The sequence below is a fragment of the Erythrolamprus reginae genome, chromosome Z, assembly GCF_031021105.1.
Source record: "Erythrolamprus reginae isolate rEryReg1 chromosome Z, rEryReg1.hap1, whole genome shotgun sequence".
Taxonomy (NCBI): domain Eukaryota; kingdom Metazoa; phylum Chordata; class Lepidosauria; order Squamata; family Dipsadidae; genus Erythrolamprus; species Erythrolamprus reginae.
Genome location: NC_091963.1, coordinates 67,641,170 through 67,658,801, shown reverse-complemented (window position 1 = coordinate 67,658,801; position 17,632 = coordinate 67,641,170). Strand labels below are relative to the sequence as shown.

Sequence of the window (17,632 nt, the reverse complement as noted above, 5' to 3'; positions counted from 1 at the left end):
AGGGGAAATGGTAATTAAGGGGATGGGAAATGGTAATTTGTGGGTTAAAAGTGTTGGGACTGAGTGGCATACAGAAGAATGAATGAATGACTGAGTGAATGAAATTCAAACACAGGTGAGGGCTGGGTTTTTTTATTCTGTCATTGTTTAAGTGCTTTTTAAGAAAGGAAGGAGGGAGGGAAGGAGGGAGGGAGGGAAGGAAGGAGGGAAGGAAGGAAGGAGGGGAGGGAAGGAAGGAAGGAGGGAAGGACGGAGGGAAGGAAGGAGGGAAGGAAGGAGGGAGGGAAGGAGGGAGGGAAGGAAGGAGGGAAGGAAGGAGGGAAGGAGGGAAGGAAGGAAGGAGGCAAGGAAGGAGGGAGGGAGGGAGGGAAGGAGGGAACGAAGGAGGGAAGGAAGGAAGGAAGGAAGGAGGGAGGGAGGGAAGGAAAGAAGGAAGGAGGCGGGCATTCTAAAAGCCGAGAAGCCGTTGCCGCCAGCGCTGCGGCAGGAGGACTCGTGCCCCAAGAAAGCCGGTGAGAGGGGCGAATCGGGCGGGCGGGGGGTAGCGGCGAGGAGGCCGGAGGTGCTGGGTGGGTGGCCGACATTAAAAACAACCATTGCCAGCCTCCGAACTTTTGTCGCTCCCCGCCTCCACCTGCAAGCCCTTACGCGGCCATGGAAAAGGGGCGTGCATGCGCAGATGGTGTTTTTACTTCCGCGCCGCTATATCGCGGAAAATCGATTATCGCGGGAGGTCTTGGAACGTAACCCCCGCGATAATCGAGGGATCACTGTATACATTTCAGGCTCCTGCCAAAACCGAGCTGTCAGCGCCTTAGCCAATCAGGCACGACTACTATTTTTAAACATTTCCCTTAGAGACAGCTATTTACATAGGGATTTAACAGAACCAATCAGACTTTTCCTACTTTCCTTCCCTATCAGACCAGAGTGAAAACTTCCCAGCTTCTTCAGGACCCAGCTCTTTTTTTATTTGGCATAAGAATAAAAAGATGGTTTTATTTTTTGCAAGCCTCATCTCTAGTCTCACTCTCACATCTCAGTGGCTGGGGGAAATGTCTGGGATCTTACACTACAATTATACAAATTTACAAGCCACACAAGTCTGAACTAGTGAGATTGGTCTAGGTTTGTTAATTAACCATAAAGCTAATTCTCCCAAATCCATGGGGTTTGAAGAGTTGATTTCTTAGTTCCTATATTTTGCCCCGCCCCAAACTATCAGAGGAGATATTGGAGTTCTAGATTTCGTGCAAATATTACAAACATGTCATTGAGCACAATGGATAAAACTGACTGAAGATCTGCAATATTAGAATGTCACTGCTTTCATTTATTTCGTAAATTTAGCAGAATTATACGTTCCTTCCTGATTTTCAAAAGGGAGAGGAAAACTAAAATCTCGCGGGCTTCCCCACTAGCAGATTGCCCCATCGAAAGTTCAATAGAAACAATAAAGCATTTATTAATTGGATTTGTATGACGCCCCTCTCCAAGGCCTATATAAAGTCATTAAGGACACTGACTTTATATAGTCTGCAACTAAGATTTCCTATTTCTAAAATTGTAAAATTATAAAAAGGCCTTTCTTAAGGGTCCTGATCATAAACTGTTTATGAACCATAACCATATATGGACGCCATAAGTCCTAAGACTGGGCGGCTGTAAAATGCGAAGACGCAGTCTGGGGAACATAGCTTGTGAATCATCGGCAAAACTTGCCAATCATTCTCTTTTCTAAGATTGCTTTGTTGTACTAACAGTTTAGCAAGTTTGAATTTCACGCGTCTGAGGCGTTCCGTCATAAGTGGAATGGGCGGAGCAACCGCCGGGGTGGGGTGGGGGGACGCATGCGTAATACGCAGCTTGCATGTGGCAGGCGCTGAAATTCAAATCTAACAGCAGTTATCATTTGGTAAGCATTGCCTAGTAGGTTGGTTGCAGACGGAGCGAGTGGTTACGGTGGCGGCGGCAGCGGCAGCGGATACTTGTAAAGATGGATCCTTTCACCGAGGTACGTGATTACCTCTACTTAATGGCTCAATCAGTCGATTAAGTGTGACCGAGGACAAGGGAGGTGGGCACATTGTGCAGTGTAGAGAAGATTAGTGTTCTTGGAGAAAACCGATTGGGAAGAGGAAATGGGTAAGAAAACGTCTGGAGTTTACAGAGCACCAAGGACTCCATATTCAATCCATGGCCATTGAGATAGGAAAGGAAATTTTACCAAGAAAGGATAGTATGAAGAGAAGCATCCCCCCCCCCCCCCCCAAACCTGAGTTATGCGCCCTTACTTACAAGTTAAATCTAATAAATGGAGATTCTATTTCAACTAAAAGGCCGTGATGCAATGCATTCACGAAATGTAATTCAATTAATTTGTATTTAACTCGAAAAACTTCTGAGTATTGTCATCCAGTGTAGAATTGCTGCATGAGAGTCTTTTCATTTCTCATTTCTAGCAAATATTATTCTAGGAATTGAGTGTTGATTTTTTTTAATACCAATGGTGCTTTCCTTAAGTCTTGCATGCATAATGAATAGTTGTGATCAGGAATGTTTTAGCAATTAAAAAAAAAATACTGCTCTCAAACCGCCTTTTTCATATCTTGACTCATGAGGGGAAAATGAAGAATGGGTGTGGCATTTCTGAATTGCTTTTTGTTACCTTGTCAAGAGGAAAAGAAACAAGCAAACATTGAGTTGCTATAAAAAATCAGAATTATTTTGATATAACTTGTAATTCAGAAAGTTGTTTACAGTATATAATGTTTAAGTTTTAGAGGTAAGGATGTAAATAGAACAAGCTGATCAACCACAAACTGGGTTTTGCTTAAAATCACTTCCATTCTAAAAAAATATATTATAATTTAATTCTACAAAAGCTGGGTATTACTTTTAGAGCAGGTCTCAAATTAATTCAATGTTTAACTAAACAGAAATTTATATTTACATCTCTTGTACAAAAAGATGATCAGTTATCAAATAATCTGAACTATGATCCTTAAAATTGCCTTTGTTTCTAAATAGTGCATAAAGATTAAAATTTAACAGCCCCTGATTATAGCCTGATTGTACTATAAATTGGTATAAAAGGAATAACAAACAGCTGTGAAAGAATTTACAATGTAAAAACTATAGGTTAGAAATGAGCAAACACTAAATAGTTAGGTCATTCCTGGCTGGAGCATAAAAGACCCTCCAAAAGTTTTCTGCAAGTAAGACATTAAGTCTGTCAACAACTCGGGGCAGCTCACAACATATAAAAGAAAACATAAGAATACATCTGGATCCAATTAATGTAATTAAAAAACCTTTGTAATATAATATGGGTGTCAAACTTAATTGCCATGGGCCAGATCCAGCCTGTGATGTGGTCAGATCTGGCCCATGTGGCCATCCTGGAAACAGTAATGGGTTGACCCATGTTGTTTTGGCCTGGCCCATCCTGATGGGCACAAATATAGAGGTAGCAGGAGCCCAGAAGCACAATAGAATGAAATGTGCACCTTCCTGTGCACATGCACGCTTGCCAGGATGTGACGGGCAAGGCCAAAATGACATGGACTAGCCTCTTACCATTTCCATTCACCAGCCTTTCAGGTGTGTTTACAAAGAGGGTGGAGATGTCACCCAACAGGGACTCTGCAGCTGGCCCTCTATGAAACAGGCAGGTCAGTAGCAGGCAGAGTCGGAGGGGGAGGCACATGATGTGCCCCACTGGATGCACCTGCTTCATCTTATATGCACAGGGCAAGTGCCCAGTGCATCCAACAGGCTGGATTGCATGTCTCTGCCTCTGGCTACTGCACTGCCACAAGGTGAGAAGATTGGGGCAGCGGCTGCCAAATGCCATTGGCCCGCCTGCTTCATCCTGTCTGTTTTGCTTGTGTTTGGAGAGCAGGTTGTCACTGGTCATCTTGCTTCCTTTAGCCTGCACATGGAACGTATTCCTCTCATGCAGTTGATGCACTTCGCCATCACTGAGGCTGCCAGCAGCTCATACAGACCATTAGGTTGCTGCCGTCACCACCCAGAGCACCAGGCTCACCCAGCCCAAATGAGGTGAAGAGGACAACTAGAAAGGCCAAGTAGAGGTGGTAACAGGGTGTCGAGGAAACCTGGAAAACAGGGAAATAGAAAATTATCAGGGAAATCGGCGGTTCAGGAAATATCAGGGAATTTGTGAAAAAAACAATAAATCAGGGAAAAGCCCCCCAAACTGTATTAAAATGTTTAAAAGCCAGGGAAAACCATGTAAAAAAAAAGAACGGATCGTGCTACCTGACAGAGTCAAGTAAAAATGAGCATAACTGTGGCAACTTGCTTCCTCAGCTACCGATATTTCTCCACGGCTTAACCGTTTGGTATGACATCATCTATGATCGCGCCTTAACTAGATTGCAAGTTACAGGGAAATGTCAGGGAAATATCAGGGAATTTCAAAATGCTTTCCCCTGGACACCCTGTGGTAAAGCACGCCCATTCATATCAGGAAAAAGGTGATTATTGCGAGGGGGAAAAGCTAGATCCACATCAGCACAATGGTCACCTAAGCCCAGCCAAGATCACATACCTCCCCCATTGGCTGGGCCTCAGCGGTCAGGGTGACAATGGGGATCTGGCTTTCCCCACTCACGGTGCTCTTTTTTGCCTGTTAGACCTGGGCATGCTTTATCACCTCAGCCTTTCTAGCTGGCCGCTTTACCTCCTTTGGACTGGGCGCATCTGCTGAGTGGCTGACGATTGCCACCAATGATGCACCTTCTTCACTGAGGCTGCTCAATGGGAAGAAGCTTTTGGAGCGCTGCCTGGCCAATGCAACTCCTTCAGATAGAGCTCTCGAGGCTGTGATCCTTTCCCTGGACTGAAGGCAGCCTTTTTCCTTGCAGCCCACCACCCCATCTCTATTCTGAGCTGAGGGTTGCAGCCAAATTCACTATTTGGCTGTCATTCCTGGAAGGCATGGTAGGGCAACTTGGGGGTAGCGGGGCTTCCTTTTGCTTGGCAGAGTACTGCATGAACTGGTGCTCGTGGCTGTAAGGCCCTCTTCCTTCAGCTTTGGGATATGCGGTGCTTCCTACCCTGCCACCCACCATCCTTTGGGAAAGCCCCATCAGGTTCCGCTTGTTGGGTCTGCTACTGGCAAAGCACTCCTCTTGTGCAGCTCAGTACTGCTGTGAGCCTCTGTAGTCAGGTGCATGAAAGGAACACGCTCCACATGCAGATCAAGGGTAAGACCTGCGAGAAGGCCAAAGAGAAAATGATGAGCAGCGACCTGCTCTCCAACCACAAGCCCAAACAGACAGTGGGAAGAGTTAGTGCATCCAGCAAACTGTATCACATTCCTCCCGCCACTTCTTGAATGGCCAGCCCAGTGGTGGCGGTGGCCTTTGGAGCCTCAGCATGTGCCAGCTGAGGGACCAGCAGGCTGCGTCTATAGCTGGAAACCATCTTCCCTGCACACAAAGGGTGGTAGTGCATAGTGGCATATGAGTTTTCAGTTGTAGCTGCCCCACTCTCTGTCTTGTCTTGCCTCACTTCATCCAGCCACCATCCCTCCCAGCAGAGACCCCTGGGTTCGGTCCCTAATCCTGCTTGGCTCCCACAAGCGCCACCCTGGGAGCGATGTCCAGTTGGCCATGCCCCCTGGTGATGCCTAGTCAGTTGTGACCAGCCCAGCCATGCCCCTTCCTTTCTGGCCAAGTACTCTACGTGGCTCCAGGAGGACAACCACAGTTTTGATCCAACCGTCAACAATGTTCCCTCTAATTTTTTTCGGTGTGGGCGGAAAAGTATAGTGTCTGAGTGGCAGTCCCTTTGGGACTCGGCGGCATAGAAGTATAAATAAATAAATAAAACAAACAAACAAATAAATAAGAAAAAAAATTACCTTCTTTTTTATTAAAATAAATTAATAATAAAACAAAACCAAAATCTATTACTATTATTACTAACTTCTCTTTTTCCATCCCTGTCTCCTCCCCCCTTGTGTGTGTGTGTGTATGTGTGAACTCTTGAACCATTTCCAATAACAGGTGAGGGCTATTGGAAATGGTTCACACACACACACACACACACACACACACACACACACCTGGGGTTTTTTCTCTCTTATTATTTGGGTGTTTTTTTACCTTAAATCAAGTCATTTCTCTCTCTTTCTCTCCCCCTCTTGCTCTCTCTCTCTTTTTCTCACTTTCTCTCTCCCTCTATCTCGTTCTGTCTGTTGCTCTCTCTCTCTCTCTCGTTTTCTTTCTCTCTCTCGCTCGCTTTGTCACTCTTGTTTTCTTTCTCTCTTTCTATTGCTTTCTTTCTCACTCTTTCTCTCTCTTTCTTTCTCTTGTTCTCTCTCTTGCTATCTCTCTCTCTCTCCCCTCTTTCTCCTTCTCACTTACTTTCTCTCTCCCTCTCTCTATCTTGCTGTCTGTTGCTCTCTCTCTCTCTTTCTCTGTTAGCAAGGGGGCTGCGAGAGTGCTTTCTCCGAGCACTTCAGGAACACCTACCCTGCCTCTACTGCAGCCCCGTTGCTGAAAGCCCAGGACGAAAGCGCTCCCAGCGAAGTGGCTGCGAGAGGGGTGGGGTGGGCATTCCTGAAGCGTGTGGAGAAAACCCTTTTGCAGCCCCCTGGCTGGGAGCACGGATGAGGAGGAGGCGAAGCCACAGCCGCTACTGTTGCTGCAGCCACCGCTGCGGGAGAAGTCGCACCCCAAGGTGGGAGGCGGAGGAGGAGAAAGCCGGAGAGGGGGCGGATTGGGAAGGCGGGGGGCAGCGGTGAGAGGCCAGCAGCGCGAGGGGGCTGGAGGCACCGTGGGGAGGCAGGTGTGGCCGCAGCTCCCTTTCCTTCCACTCATGTCTACTGCTGGCGCCTCCCCGCCCTCCCGTGGGCTGCCAGGAGGATGGGGAGCACGCGCCCTTGGAAAAGGGTGTGCGGGGGGTATTTTGGGGGGCGTGCTCGCATATGCGCACAACTTAGAGTGAACAGTGAGCGTCAATGAAATTGAGCTTGACACCCCTGCCTTGTTCTCCATTATGCCAAATTTGAATATAAACTTTTGTAGAAGCAAAGCTATTTACATTTTAATTAAAATGATATGGCATAATTTTGAATTGTTTGTCACTACATTAAACATGTTTATATGGAAAAAAATAAGGTTTTATAATGTACAGTGGTATCTTGTCTTAAGAACTTAATTCGTTCCGTGACCAGGTTTGTAAGTAGAAAGATTCGTAAGATGAAACAATGTTTCCCATAGGAATCAATGTAAAAGCTAATAATGGGTGCAAACCAATTAGGAAAATCCAAAACTTTAAGGCTTTTTTTTTTTTACAAAGCAGCGACCAGAGGAAGCAGCGAGTGAGAGGTTACTTTGGAAGCCAGATCGGGCAAAGAACATAGTATCAGGCAAGGGACATTTTCGAAGAGAGACCAGGCAAAGAACGTAGCAGCAGGCAAGTGACATTTTGGAAGAGAGTTCGGGCACAGAACGTAGCAGCAAGCCAGGGGCATATTGAAGAGAGTTCGGGCACAGAATGTAGCAGCAAGCCAGAGGTATATTGAAGAGAGTTCAGGCACAGAACGTAGCAGCAAGCCAGGGGCATATTGAAGAGAGTTAGGGCACAGAACATAGCAGCAAGCCAGGGGCATATTGAATAGAGTTTGGGCACATAACTTTTTTTACAGGGTCTCAAGCTTTGTTTTGGGTCTAAAAGGGACCCCAACAGAACAGCAGGGTTAAACTAGTTACCTAATAATTCTGAAATGTACAACGGCTTTATTTTGGTTAGGTAAAGCCATATAATAATTGCTAGGTAAAGGAAATACAGAAGATCCCTTTTGATCAGATACTATAGGCTCAAAGAGGAATAACTGAAATGATGGAACATGGTATTTTGTACTGTTCCCTGTACATTGATGCTTGCCAGAAATTATTATTTTAGTTCTTTACTAACATTGTCCTAACTTTTTTTTTATTTTAACCTTATTCTTATTGGTTCAGTCTAATTTTATTTCTTTAACCACAGATAAGTACTAGACTTGTTTGTACACTGTGTCATGGTATATTTAAAAAAATATTTCCTGGGTATTTTAGAACAGTTATTTCTTTTCTTTTTTATCCTAATTAAGTGTGGGTTTTTTCCTTCCTTTGCTGGTCTGTGACCAAATAAAAATTGGTCGATTGTTATTTATGAATCATCTCACCTTAGATGTCTTTTAGGTGTTGGGTTGCTCCTGATTCTTGTTTTATAATGGCAACTTGACAAATCATGAGCTACCACCTATCTTCCGAGGGCAATCTATGTATTTTTTGACAATTAAACAAGTACAGTGGTACCTCGTCTTACTAACTTAATTGGTTCCGTGACCAGGTTTGTAAGTAGAAAAGTTCGTAAGAAGAAGCAATTTTTCCCATAGGAATCAATGTAAAACTGAATAATGCCTGCAATCCCAAAACTCACTCCTTTTGCCTGATGACCGCTGGCATTCTGATCTTTGTTCGGGGGCGGGTGGAGGAGGGAAGCTGCCTTTCGGCTTGTCAGCCAGCAGGGCTTCCACCCTCCTTGAAAGTGTTTTTGGCAGCAGCAGCAAAGGGGAATCCAGTGCTTCGGCCTCCGACAAAGCTCCCTGGCTCTCAATCTGTCCCTGGCACCCGCTTCCTCTGGAGGAGTCCCATCAAGGTGCCCAAAGCAGTGGGCTTTAATTCCTCCCACCTTCCATCTCCATGGACCCTTCCCGACGCCTCCCCGCAAACCGCTGAGGAAGAAGAAGAGAGCAGAAAAGTTGTGAGGGGCGGCAGAAGGGCCCGCATGAGGAGTCCACTCGGCGAAGGGAGGAGTCCAGAGCGCTCTCCACTTGGGCAGTGTGGCTGGCTTTTTTTGGGTGGTGTGGGGGTATGTGTTCCTGAATGCTGTAGGGAACCGGGGGATGGTCCTTTCCTTCCCCTTTGCTCACGGGGATTGAGCCGCCGAGCTCCAGTTCTCAGCGAAGCGCAGGCGATGAAGACGCGGTTTAGGGGGAGGTCAGTGTGTCAACTAATGAGGAGCAAAACTGGAGCGCTGCGGGCTCTGAGGATGGTGGGGGGGCGTTTCTTTCATCTGGTTTGGAGACAGGCAATTGTTTAGTTTCCGCAGCACTGAAAACTTCGCGAGGAGGTTTAGTTGCCAGCGGTAATAAGGCAAAAGGAGTGAGTTTTGGGATTGCACGCATTATTTGCTTTTATATTGATTCCTAAGGGAAACATTGTTTCTTACGAACTTTTCTACTTACTAACATGGTCACGGAACAAATTAAGTTCATAAGAAGAGGTATCACTGTACTTTATATATATATATATACACAAATATATAAGCAAGTGATATAAAGTGTAAAATGCAAGAGTTATATAAGAGGAGAAAATGGCTCATAAATGAAAAAATTAAAAATAGTTTTGATCATTGCACATAAGATAGATGAGATATTTGATGATTATGATTATTTTTGGATGACCTTTTTTATCTTTTTTGCTCTCTTCTTTCTTTTTTTATTATTCTGATTGATTGAATTATAAATTGCCTATTTGATTTATGGTGATAAACAAAGAGGGAGGACGGGGAAAAGAAAAGGGAGGAGAGCTATAATAACAGGAGTAGGATTAATATGGGATAATAACTAGCATTAACTATGAGGCATTAAAAGAAAAAGACAGATGAAACAATGTAGAGTTAAAATGAATGGATATGGGAAAATGATCACACTGAGTTCGATAGTGGAAGATATTTAGAATTAGGGATAATATATAGATTAGGGAAATATATAGATTAGGGAAGATCACTGCATGTAGCAGTTAAAATAATTAGAATAGAGAATATTATTGCACTGATATGACAGTAACACACAGATTAGAGAAGATAATTACACTGGGATTGGCAGCAGGCCTTCTAGATTAGGGAAGGTTATCACACTAAGAACGGCAGTGGAAAATATCTAGATTAGAGAAGAATATTAATACTTTGGTCTTTTTAAATGGAAGATACTTTTCGCACAAAATAATGGAATAATAATGATTTATATTTATTTTGATCTGTTAAAGTAGAAACGATATACTGATATTAATGAAAGAAGTGAAACAAATTGAGTAGGAGATGTATTTTAAAATTTCTAACAACAACCCGTCCTTCTATGTATAGATTAAGATACGATATGAATAATATTTCTTTTTTTCTTTTTCTTTTCCTCTCTTCTTTTTTTCCTTTCCTTTTTTTTTCTTTTTTTCTTTCCTTCCTGGGCTTTTAAAGAAACATAAATTTGGATATTTTCTATTTTTAAGGGCAGCTACGATAAAATGAGGGCTTTTTTTCAAATGAAAGTAAGAATGTGTTTTCTAAGAACGCTAGAAAGGAACTGAAGTACGATGGCATAGTTAGGAAAAATAGCAAATAGCCAAGAGAAATTTAGATAGCTATAGCACTTTAAATATAAATGAAAGCAAAGAACATTATCTAAAATCCAGATGATAGCATTTGGAAAGGAGGTAGCACAGGATGAATGATATATACCAGAAATAATTGGATAAATAATTAGAAAAAATTAATAATTTAACTAAGAATTTGGCATTTGACATTGTATTGTATTATACAGTGGTACTTCGTGATACGAACCCCTCGTCATACAAACTTTTTGAGATACGAACCCAGGGTTTGGAATTTTTTTGCCTCTTCTTACGAACTTTTTACATCTTACGAACCTGCCACAGACGCTGGGATGCCCCGCCTCCAGACTTTCGTTCCAAGTTTTTGCGATCCTGGGATCCCTCGAGGCTCCCGTCCATGGGAAACCCCACCTCCTGACTTCCGCAAAAATGCGATGCTGTAGGGAAATCCCAGGAGGGGAATCCCAGGATCGCAAAAAAGGGCAGAGTTGGGGGGACAAAAACAGGAAGAAAAGACTCATGGAGCTCAAGGGAGGAGAAAGGTGTGGGGGAGATTAGGAGAGTGGGGTGGGAAAAAACGGGAAGAAAAGACTCATGGAGCTCAAGAGAGGAGAAGGGTGGGAAAATGAGCAGGACAGGGTGGGCAAAAACGGGAGGGACTCATGGAGCTCAAGAGGAGAAAGGTGTGGGGAAAATGAGCAGGACAGGGTGGGTAAAAACGGGAGGGACTCATGGAGCTCAAAAGGAGAAAGGTGTGGGGAAAATGAGCAGGACAGGGTGGGTAAAAACGGGAGGGACCCATGGAGCTCAAGAGAGGAGAAAGGTGTGGGGAAAATGAGCAGGACAGGGTGGGTAAAAACAGGAGGGACCCATGGAGCTCAAGAGGAGAAAGGTGTGGGGAAAATGAGCAGGACAGGGTGGGTAAAAACGGGAGGGACCCATGGAGCTCAAGAGGAGAAAGGTGTGGGGAAAATGAGCAGGACAGGGTGGGTAAAAACGGGAGGGACCCATGGAGCTCAAGAGAAGAAAGGTGTGGGGAAAATGAGCAGGACAGGGTGGGTAAAAACGGGAGGGACCCATGGAGCGCAAGAGGAGAAAGGTGTCGGGAAAATGAGCAGAACGCGGTGGGCAAAAACAGGACAGAAAGACCCATGGAGCTCAAGAGAGGCTCTTTTCGCCTTGCTTTGTTGGGATGTTTTGGATTTTTCTAATGAGCTTGCACGCATTATTGGCTTTTCCATTGATTCCTATGGGAAACATTGTTTCATCTTACGAACGTTTCACCTTACGAACCTCCTCCCGGAACCAATTAAGTTTGTAAGACGAGGTATTACTGTATTTTGATTTGAGGTATGTAAATTGGAATCTCTGCAAGGTGTGAAAAACAATTTAAAAAATTTATCTCCCCCCCCCCCCGAAATAAAGACACTTCGGGATGCCCCTGTGCTCAACAAAGAAATATTGTACTTCCCACTTTTCCTGAAATTGTCACCAACCTTTTTCTTCACTGCAGGCTTTGAAAAAGACATGTTTGGGGCTGTGTAATATATAATTCCACATGGTGTCACTGTTTCAGCGTTTAGCGGCTAATCTTTAGCCGATGTGTCTTTTCTGCTTTTTTTCTGTCCTGCTGAGTAGCAATTTCCACCTCCGCTTCTAAGCCCGGAGTAATGGCGCAAGTTCACAATATGCCCGGCTGATGTCCCATCTCTGAGAGCAATATACCCCACCATGATTGGTAGGTTTATTCAGCTCTGCACACAACACTGAAAAGTGCCATTCGTATCAAACTCGGGCCGCACTAACATTAAACTTTGATATTGAGATGGGGGCTGCAAACTATTGTTCTGAGGGCCTCAGTTGGCCTGCAGGCCGTGAATTTGAGACCCCTGATGTAGACTCTGTAACATGCTTTCTACTATGGATTTACAGTGGTACCTCATGATACAAACCCCTCGTCTTACGAACATTTCGTGATACGAACCCGGGGTTCATGATTTGTTTGCCTTGTCTTAAGAACCATTTTCACCTTACGAACCCGAGCCGGGGGCGTGGGCTCTCCTACTGCGCATGCACTCTACCTTGTGCTCTCTTACTGCATCAGGGATTTCCCTGCCTTGTGACTGTCATTTCCGGAATTTCCTCCCTGCCTCCCTCTTCTTCCTCCTCTTCCTCCTGTATTCCGCCTCCCTCCCAGCCTTCGGGCAGCATTCGCCTTCCTCCGCCGCCGCCGCCATCGGCACCCAGCTCCTCCTTATCTTCTCACTTCTTTACAAGTTGACAGTCGGGCGGCGGCGCAGAGGCTAGGAGCGGTGAGGGTGTGTGGAAGAGGTCCATGGGAGAACTGGGGGGAACCGCAGCCACCGCTCCATGGAAGGGACCCGGCTGGGAAGCTCCCGAAGGTGGTCTTTGCGTCGTCCCAGGAAAGCAAGCAGCAGGCATGGGCTGGGGTCTTTCCCCCAGGGGCAAAGGTGGTGGTCGCGGGGTGATTTTGCTGAAGGCAGGTGTCTAGGTACCGCAGCTCCCCCCAGTTCTCCTGCGGACCTCTTCCACACACCCCGACTCCCCCAGCTTCTGATCTTTTCTTTCGGCTTCTGGATGGATGGGAGGAGCTAAGCGGCCAGAGGAATTAATGTAAAATGCCGCTGGGCTGGCAACGTCTCCGTGCTGCTTAGCTCCTCCTGTCCAGCCCGAAGCCGAAAGAAACGCGTGGAGGCTGGTAAACAAAAGGCAGAACTTTCGGCTTCTGGGTGGATGGGAGGAGCTAAGCAGCCGGAGATGTTGCCAGCCCAGTGGCATTTTACATTGATTCCTCCGGCCGCTTACCTCCTCCCATCCACCCAGAAGCCGAAAGTTCTGCCTTTTGTTTACCAGCCTCCACGCATTTTTTTCGGCTTCGGGCTGCTTGCTCTCTCGGAAAGACCCCAGCCTACACCTTCAGGGGGCTGGTAAACAAAATGCCTCTCGTAGCAGCTGCTACAGCCGCCGGCATTTCACCTTCCCTCCCAGCCAAAAAGGAGCTGCAGAGAGGGGCACGCCTTCCGCCCGGGAAGTCCTGCCCCTTCATCCCCGAAGGGAGGGAAAGTGAAATGCCTCTCGTAGCAGCTGCTACAGCCGCCGGCATTTCACCTTCCCTCCCAGCCAAAAAGGAGCTGCAGAGAGGGGCACGCCTTCCGCCCGGGAAGTCCTGCCCGATCCTGCGCCTCCTGCTTCCCCCCCCAGCCAAAAATACAAAGGCGGTCTGCCGCCGCCCGCGGAGCAATGGGAAGCTGAAGCCGCTGGCGGTTTCAGCCTCCCTTTGCTCCACGCTGCTCCGCCCTGCCTGTCATCCTGGCTCAAGCGGGCGGCGGCAGACTGTCTTTGTGTTTTTGGCTGGGGGGGGAGTAGGAGGACCTTCCTGACTCCCTCCCCCCAGCACTTCGCCCAGGACAACAGGCAGGGCGAAGCAGCGTGGGGCAAAGGGAGGCTCAAGCCTCCTTCGGTGGTGGCAGCCGGCTTCCGGGTTTCTGAGTTTTGGGCTTGCACGCATTAATCGCTTTTCCATTGATTCCTATGGGAAACAATGTTTCGTCTTACGAACTTTTCACCTTACGAACCTCCTCCTGGCACCAATTAAGTTCGTAAGACGAGGTATTACTGTATTTATTTACTATTTCTTGTTCTGTACTTCAATTAATTTAATAAAACACAATAAACTCAGCACCTAAGTAATCTCAGTTTTTTCATTGACATCTGATAAAATGTAATTATTCCTCATTTAGCAATCATAACAGAATCTGGAAACTTTAAAGAAAATTTGTATTGGAGATGGAGGGCGAGGTCTCGTGACTGCAGCACCGGGATATTTCCCTCTCTCCTGGGAAATGTCCCCAAGTCCCATTGCCCGGTGGTTCTGGTCCTTTTGGACCAGACAGAATCTCCTGCAGGGAGAGTGACGCTTGGGACGCTGCCAGGGGCCTGGCAGGGGCCGGCATGCCCCACTGGGTGAACTGGCTTGTCTTGCACTGGCTGTGGTGAAGCCGGACAGGCATCCATGCCTATTCCGACACTGCTGCAGAGACTATGCAAGCTGGGAGGATAGCCGAATGATTACATATGGAAAGAGAATTGAAAGACTTACTTGCAGAGGGGAATCAGAGATTTTCTGTCTATGATGGCAAGCGGAGAATGCCTGAATGGGATTTTAGGCCTTTGTTTCTCGCTTGGTTGTTGGACGGGGTTAAAATGGCCTGAGATTGAAGAAGGCAGCTAACTGTGCAATGTGGCATTTCAGCGAAAGCTTTTAAAATAGTGAAATTGCCCATCAATTGGTTCTGTTTGAAATTCACCTTTTGAAATTTGAAATTTTTAACTTTTGTTTTGGAATCCTTATCTTTCCTTTCCTTTTTTAAAAAAAATATTTTTTATTGATTTTTCATAAAAGACAGACAAGATAAACATACATTTAACATATATAGGGGCTGAACTTTATTATTTGCCCTTATTTTTATCAACAAAACTTTCAGAGTTAAAATAAACAAAAGAGGTGAAAGTGGGCAACCCTGTCTTACCCCTTTAAAAATTTCAAAACTTTCTAATTGTTCATTATTCAATATAATTTTATCTGTTTGGTTTGTGTATATTGCATCTATTACATTAACAAACTTTGTCCCAAATCTCATTTTATTTAATTGCATTTTAATAAACATCCAATCAACGTTATCAAAAGCTTTTTTCGCATCCAAAAATACCAGTGACATCTGTCTTTCTGGATGTTGTTCATAGAATTCTAATGTATTAATAATCGTTCTTACATTATTTTTTATTTGTCCAGTAGGAAGCCATTTTGATATCCATGTATTATTTCATTTAAATTTTTTTAAAGTCTTAATTAATTAATTAATTAATTAATTATTTAGATTTGTATGCCGCCCCTCTCCGCAGACTTGCATAAATAGAAGTAAAAATTTTGTAATCAACATTTAATAAAGAAATTTTGTATTTTATCTTTCTCTGTACCTGTCTTATGTATTAAAGTTATTAACGCCTCTGACCAAGATGTGGGAATTTTACCATCCATTATAATCCTATTAAAAATCTCTAACATATTCACCATGAATACATTACTTTCTATTTTATACAATTCAGCCGGAATGGCATCGGGGCCTGTGGCTTTATTGTTTTTTTTTTTTTTTAAAGTCATCTGAAGTTCATCCATATTAAATGGACCATTTAGCTTTTTTTGTTGTTCTTCTGATAAAAATGGTAGGTCTAATGAATTTAAATATTTAAAAATCTCTTTTTTTATTTCTTCTTTTCTGTATAGGGCCTTATAGAATTCCTTGATTATTTTAATTTTTTCCTCTGTTCTAAATTTTGTCATTCCTTTATCATCTACCAATTTCTTTATCATTTTTGATTGTCTATGTTTCCTTAATTTAAATGCTAACCATCTTCCCGGTTTATTGGCGTGTTCAAAGTATTATTGTCTAGCTCTTTTAATTTTTTCCGCTATATGTTCTTGTTCTATAAGATTTATTTTATGTTTGACCAGATCTCTTTTTCTTTTTGTATATTCATTATATGAATTATTTTGTAATGCTATTTCTAGATCCTTTAATTCTTTTTCTAATTGTTCATATTGCTTCTTTTTTTCTTTATTTTTCCTTATCGTATAGGAAATCGTTAAGCCCCGGATATATGCCTTAGTTGTATCCCATAAATTTTGTGGGGATGTTTCTGAATTTTTATTAATTTTAAAAAAGATTTCTAATTCTTTTTCCATCCATTCTCTATATTGAGGATCTCGCAAAACGTTCCTATTCATCTGCCATTTAGTTTGTTTCCTGTGTCCTTCCCAATAAATTACTAAGGGATTGTGATCAGCCCATATATTTGTATCTATCTCTATATCTTTAATACATTCTGTGGTTAATGTCGAGGCCCAGGCCATATCTATCCTTGTCCAGATTTTATGGGAATTCGGAAAAAAAGTATACTGTCTAGTTAAAGGATGTCTCTCCCGCCAAATATCATTTAATAGTAATTCTGATCTCATTTTCTGAAATGTTATTGGTAAAATTGTTTTCTTTTTCTTGACTTTCTTTTTGCCTCAATGATCCATTGATCTATTTGAAATTGCATTAAAGTCACCTATTATAATCATATTTTATTTTTATTTTTTTTATTTGCATATATAAAACTTTATTAATTTTCATAAAAATTGACAGACATACAAACAAACATTTAACATGAAGTAGGGGTTACAATTTCCCTTCTTGTTGTAGAAGTCAAATTTTTTTACAGAAAAAGAATACATTGTTAATGCCTTAAGTCAACATATTAATTTAAATGAAAAGAAGAAATTTTACTCAACCTTATAATAAATTTCATACGAAAAAAAAGAAAAGGAAAAGGAAAAATAAATCATTTTAGTATTTGTAATTCTCACATAGGTTTTACATTTTTCTTCTTATTTATCCATATACAGTGATCCCCCGGTTATTGCGTTCCCGACCATTGCGAACAGGCTAATTTGCGATTTTTCAACCCGGAAGTCAAAACACCATCTGCGCATGCGCGCCCTTTTTTTCTATGGCCACGCATGCATAGATGGCGCCGGGCAGATCAGCTGCTGGGCGGCTTCCCTGGGTCTTCCCCCTCTTGCTGGCGGGAGGGAGAGAAGCCCCCCCCAGCACCCGCTCGCTTGGCTTGAGGGCTCAGTTGGGAAGGCGCGCGGGTGTTTTAAAACGTCGCCGCCGACATGGGGGGCTTGCTAGCACCCCCCCAAACCCGGGTTGGGGGTTCGGGGGGTGCTAGCGAGCCCCCCATGTCGGCGGCGACATTTTAAAACACCCGCGCGCCTTCCCAACTGAGCCCTCAAGCCAAGCGCCAAAGGCGAACTTCTGAGCTTGGCTTGAGGGCTCAGTTGGGAAGCCGCGCGGGTGCTTTAAAACGTCGCCGCCGGCATGGGGGGCTTCCTAGCAGCCCCCGGACCCCCAACCTTGGAACGGCGGGCGCGGCAGCAGCGAGGAGTTTGCGTGGGCGGCGGGGAAACCCCAATCTTCGGCTCCTCGCTGCTGCGGCGGAAGTAAAAACACCATCTGCGCATGCGCAGATGGTGTTTTTACTTCCGCAGCGTTACTTCGCGAAAACCTGCTCGTTGCGGGGGGTCCTGGAACGGAACCCTCGCAATAATCGGGGGATCACTGTATACAGTACACCTTATTCCAAATAATATAAAA

At 44.3% G+C, this 17,632-nt stretch overlaps 1 protein-coding gene across 2 annotated transcripts in view; it reads left to right on the top strand.

The window, feature by feature from the left end:
• The first annotated feature begins 1,784 nt into the window (after window positions 1–1,784).
• The window catches only part of ANLN (anillin, actin binding protein), a 215,497-nt gene continuing 199,649 nt past the window's right edge, over window positions 1,785–17,632 (top strand). The window contains exon 1 of one of the 2 annotated variants that reach the window (XM_070726292.1): window positions 1,785–2,014. In XM_070726292.1, coding sequence (XP_070582393.1) covers window positions 1,997–2,014 — 18 coding nt within the window. In that variant the 5' untranslated portion in view covers window positions 1,785–1,996. The remainder of the gene's footprint in view (window positions 2,015–17,632) is intronic. The other variant, XM_070726293.1, reaches the window with a different exon arrangement.